General features: G+C 61.7%; 1 protein-coding gene across 1 annotated transcript; it reads right to left on the reverse strand.

Annotated features, from left to right (window-relative positions):
* Positions 1-205: 205 nt before the first annotated feature.
* PRPH (peripherin) lies at positions 206-3,823 on the reverse strand. The gene is made up of 9 exons (XM_086399624.1): positions 3,216-3,823; positions 2,787-2,847; positions 2,531-2,626; positions 2,009-2,176; positions 1,762-1,887; positions 1,450-1,670; positions 1,286-1,335; positions 922-1,001; positions 206-670 (listed from the first exon to the last, which is right to left on the reverse strand). The coding sequence occupies exons 1-9, from the start codon at positions 3,755-3,757 to the stop codon at positions 605-607; spliced, it is 1,410 nt and encodes a 469-aa protein (XP_086255750.1). The 5' UTR covers positions 3,758-3,823; the 3' UTR covers positions 206-604.
* Between the last annotated feature and the right edge of the window lie 889 nt (positions 3,824-4,712).

The following is a 4,712-nucleotide window of genomic DNA, read 5'->3' on the forward strand; positions in this document are numbered from 1 at the left end:
AGGGGAAAATAGTGCTGAGCCTCCTTTGCATGGACGCTCCCATACCACAAACACAAGTGCACTGGGGAGTTCTCTCTCTCTTTACAATTCCATGATTTAAAAAAACCCTAAATATAACTAACTTACAGTATTATATTACATTCAGGTATATAACACAGTGATTCCATATATTTATACATTACAAAATAAGCACCACTGAAGAGGGTTCCCTTGATAACAGTTTTATTTGATTTAAAAGTGAAACTCAGACCCTGACCCACCCACTAACCTTGGGGCTGTGGCAGGAATAGACTCGTCCTGGGGTTGGTCAGCTTCTTACCAGAATGAGAAATGGGGGAACATACAGACTTTTATCAGGACAAGAAATGGGGACCATAGAGACTCTTAGCAGGACTAGAGTGGGGAACATATGGATCATGCCTATGTGGGCATGGACAGGCAGGGAGAGGCCCAGCTACAGTGCTGGGTAGGGCTTGGCCACCGGCCAGGTAAGGGGTGACTGGCGCCATCCCCTGGACACATGCAGAAGGGAGGAGACTAATTTCGGACTGGTGTTAGGATTTGGCCTTAGAGGCCTGGGGCAGGGCAGGGAGCTCTGATCAGTTCAGTAGCTCTGAGGAGACTTGTCCAGCTCACTGTGCTGCTCCTTCTGAGACTCTGTCACCACCTGCTGGGGGGTGAGGCATGTGAAGGGCACAACCCACTCAGCACCACCCTCCCTCTAGCTCCTTTGTGGCAAGGTGTACCCCCTCCCTCTCAACCAGTTGAGGCTCCCGTCTGAACATCCACCTCCATCTCCCTGTCTCACTCTCACCCCAAGAATCACTCACCCACAAACACCCGAAGATTACTTACACCAGGCTGGGGCTCAGAAATACTATGGGAAGTGATGGGGTTCTGGGCTCAAGTGGCCCATCTCACCTCCCCATCCCGGGTCTCAATGGTCCTGATCAGAACCATCTTCCGGCTGTGGGTTTCCTGGGGAGGTTCCACCTCAGGTACTGAAAAGGGCAGGATGAGAGGTTGAGGGGAGGAGTCTTGGGATATCCAAGCCCCTATATCTTTTTGGGGTGCAAACAGTTGAAGACGACTGAGCGACTGAACTGAACTGAGTATCTCTTTGGGAGGAGAGGAGTGGGGAAGGGTAGGGCCTGAGGATCAGGGGCGAGGACAGACTAGGACTCAGGCAAGAATCAATCCCTGAGCAGAGCCATAGCAAGAGTCCAGTCAGGGTAGAAATGGACAAGGGGATAGACAGGTTGGAACTCAAACGCGGAAGACTCACCAGTCGTCTTTATACTCAAGGATGCAAAGGAATGGACTGGCACGGAAATCCTGGGGACAAAACCTGTAGTCAGCTACTCGGAGTGGGGTTGGGGGGGACCTTGGCCTTCCACCCGCCTCTCCTCCACCCCCACCCATCCCGACCACGCCCCACCCTCCCCTCACCGGCTCTCCTCGCCCTCCAGCAGCTTCCGGTAGGTGGCGATCTCGATGTCCAGGGCCATCTTGACGTTAAGAAGCTCCTGGTACTCTCGCAGGTGTCGCGCCATCTCCTCTTTGAGCTGCCGTAGCTCCTCCTCAAGCCGCGCGGCGCCCGCCTGGTACCCGCCGGCCTCCAGGGCAAACTGCTCCTCCAGCTCCCGCAGCTGTCTGAGCAGCGCCTCGTTCTGGGGAGGTGGGTGAAGAGGGGGCGTCAATAGGGGGAGCCCAGCCTTCGTCCTCCACCCCCGGGGCCGGGGCGCGCAGCCTGGTCCTCACCGTGCCGCGAAGCCCGTCCACCTCGCACGTCAGGCTCTGGATCTGGCGTCGGGACTCATTCATCTCCTGCTTGGCCTGGCGCAGGGCCTCGTGGTTCCGGTTGGCGGCGTCGGACAGGTCCGCGTACTGCGGCGAGGGTGGCAACTCGGGCGTGAGCGGGCCAGATGGGCCCTTCCCCCCAGCGCCCCACCCTTCCAGGCCCTCCCAAACCCTCCCACCCCCGCGCCCCCCCACCGTACCCCCGCACCTTGGACTTGTACCACTCTTCTGCCTCCTGCAGATTCTTCGCCGCGATGCTCTCGTACTGGGCTCGGATGTCCCTCAGCGCCGCTGTCAGCTCGGGCTTCACGGTCGCCTCCACCTCGACGTGCTGCACTTGCTGGCTCTCCACGCTCAGCTGCAGGTCTCTCAGCTCCTGTCGCCCAGGGCAAGATGCCGAGTTCACCGCGCAGATTCCACGCGGGCCACACAGTTGGAGCGCAGAAAAGAGAAGAAACACTTGAATGAACAGAAGGGGGCGCCAGGGAGCGCAGCGCGCTTAGGCCTGCACAGCCCGAGCCCCGCGGGTACTGTCATCGGCGAGGTTTCAGGCGTGCATCTCCGCTGCTTGCCACCAGGTGGCGCAGGGGTGTGAGTCTAACCACCTGTAGAGGGGGTGGAGGGAGGGCCCACGTCTACTCAGTGAATCTCGTTTCTCTTCCAACGCTCCCCCAGCTCCAGAGACCACCCTCAACCTCTGAAGTCGCACCTAACACCTGGGTCCACCCACCTCCTCGTGCAGCTTCTTGAGGAACTCAATCTCATCCATCAGAGATTCAATCTTGCGCTCTAGCTCCAGGCGGGACAGGGTGGCGTCGTCCACGTCCTACAGGGGTTCGAGAGCAGGGAGGGGTTGCTTAGGTCGAGGGAGAGCCTGGCCCTCCCTGTCTGTCTCTGGGGGCTTCTGGTCACCTCCCTTTGCCCACAGATGCCACCCTGGATATGCAGGTGGTGGGTAGGGGTGGGGATGGGAAGACCGAGCTCACCTTACGGAAAAGCACGAGATTGTGCTCCGCATCCTCCCTCTTGCGAGTCTCTTCCTCCAACCTGGTGAGAAGAGTGTGCAGAAACTGAGCTCCGGGGTCACCGCCCAGCCTGCAGACCGCGACCCCCAGGATCTGGGTCAGAGCTGCTACTGCAGCCTCTAGGGAGGGGTCTTCAGGCAGCCTGATGGACTTGCCCCGTTTTCTCTGTAAACTGCTGGAAGGTGGGGTGGGGCCCCTTTGTACACAGGGGAGACACAGTAACTCCCCCTCCCTCACCTCCCCTGAGACTCAGCAAAGTGGTGGTGATAGGGGAGTGCCCGCCGGCGAGGGTGCTGCCTGCACACGCACAGCTGGACAGGCGAGGGGCGGCTCCTCCCTCCCGGCGGCAGCCTCGACGGTCGCCGCCCAGCCCTGGCCCTGCCCTCTGACCTCTGCTTGAGCGCTGCCAGGTCCTCCGCCAGCCCGTCGCGCTCCACCTGCACCCGGTCGCGCTCCCGGCCCAGCAGCTCCAGCTCCCTCCGCAGCTCACGGAGCTCCTGCTGGCACAGCTGGTCGGCGCGCGCCGGCTCCTGGCCCCGGGCCTGGTTCAGCTCCCCGCGCAGGGCCGCGTTCTGCTGCTCCAGGAAGCGCACCTTCTCGATGAAGTTGGCGAAGCGGTCGTTGAGCTCCTGCAGCTCCTGCTTCTCGTTGCTGCGCGTGGCCAGGAACTCCTGGTTGAGCGCCTCGGCCATAGAGAAGTCGAGGCGCTCCGAGGGCAGGCGCAGGAGGGCGCCCGTGCCCGCCCGGGGACCGCGGAAGCTGCCCAGGCGCACGGAGGAGCCGGGGGACGCCGAGCCCAGCAGGCGGCTGCTCGAGAAGCGGGAGCTGGACGAATAGGAGAAGGCCCCCGGGGACAGTGAGGGCGGTGGCCCGAAGGTGCGGCGGTATGAGGTGGAACTGACGCTGGACCGGAGGCCCGACGGGTGGCTCATGGCGGCCGAGGATGGGCAGTCACCGCCGGCAGAGCTGGTCAGGGCGCGGGGAAGGAGCCGCAGACCGCTGCGAGGCGGATTTATAGGCCTGCGGGTTCAGGGGGGGGGCCTGGGCTGCTCCTCCCACTGGCCTGACGGTGGGGCTATGTGGGGAGGGGGACGCCCCACCCCTGCGGAGCAGCGGGAGTGCCGCACCCTCTCTGGTGCTGGCGCCTGGCCCACTTGATTCCCCCTGTTGCTGGCGGGGAAGGAAGCAGGAATGGCGACCACAGGCCACAGACAGGCAGGGGGGTGAGGGCCAGTGACTTCTAGCAAGCATCCAGAGCTGGAGCCTAGGATGGGAGGGCCCGACTTGAACTGGGGGTCCCTGGCTGAAAGACCTGGCCAGGTAGGGAGATAGAAGGACTGGAGGTTAAAGGGCAGGCTTCACATGAGTAGGGAGGAGGTGGCCCAGGTGATGGAGAATCGGCCTGGCTTAGGCCCCAGAGTCTGTGACTCCACATGTCCCCTGAAGGCCAGGCTTCACTTTCAACTGCTGTCAGCTTACCCCTCTGTCACCACACCCAGGGAGATCTGGGGGACAGGAGCTCAGAGGCAGCCGAGGTGGGTGAGGGAGGGCTGGTCTCTCCATAATCCCCAGGGCTCTGGGCAGGGTTGCTGCCTGGCGCCAGCTCTGCTGCTAATGGACTGGCTTCTTCCCCTCCCCCTCCCCTGGACATTTGGCCAGGGGGTTGCCTGCTGATGTCTCACCCTTAAAGACACAGATCCCAAATCCATCTCAGGCCCTAACAAGGTGGGCACATCAGAGGAGGCGGAGGGTCCCCAGCTCTGGGTCCCACTCCAGACGTCTGTGTCCCACTCCAGACGTCTGTGTCCCGCAGGAGGCCGAGCTCAGTGAGCCAGTGTGTGCTGTCTGACTTTACTGGCTTCTCCCTCCCCCCAACCAACCGCTGCT

Source organism: Bos grunniens, chromosome 5 (assembly GCF_055505025.1).
Source record: "Bos grunniens cultivar Pamir isolate PY7600 chromosome 5, Bosgru_T2T1.0, whole genome shotgun sequence".
In the NCBI taxonomy this organism is placed as follows: Eukaryota; Metazoa; Chordata; class Mammalia; order Artiodactyla; family Bovidae; genus Bos; species Bos grunniens.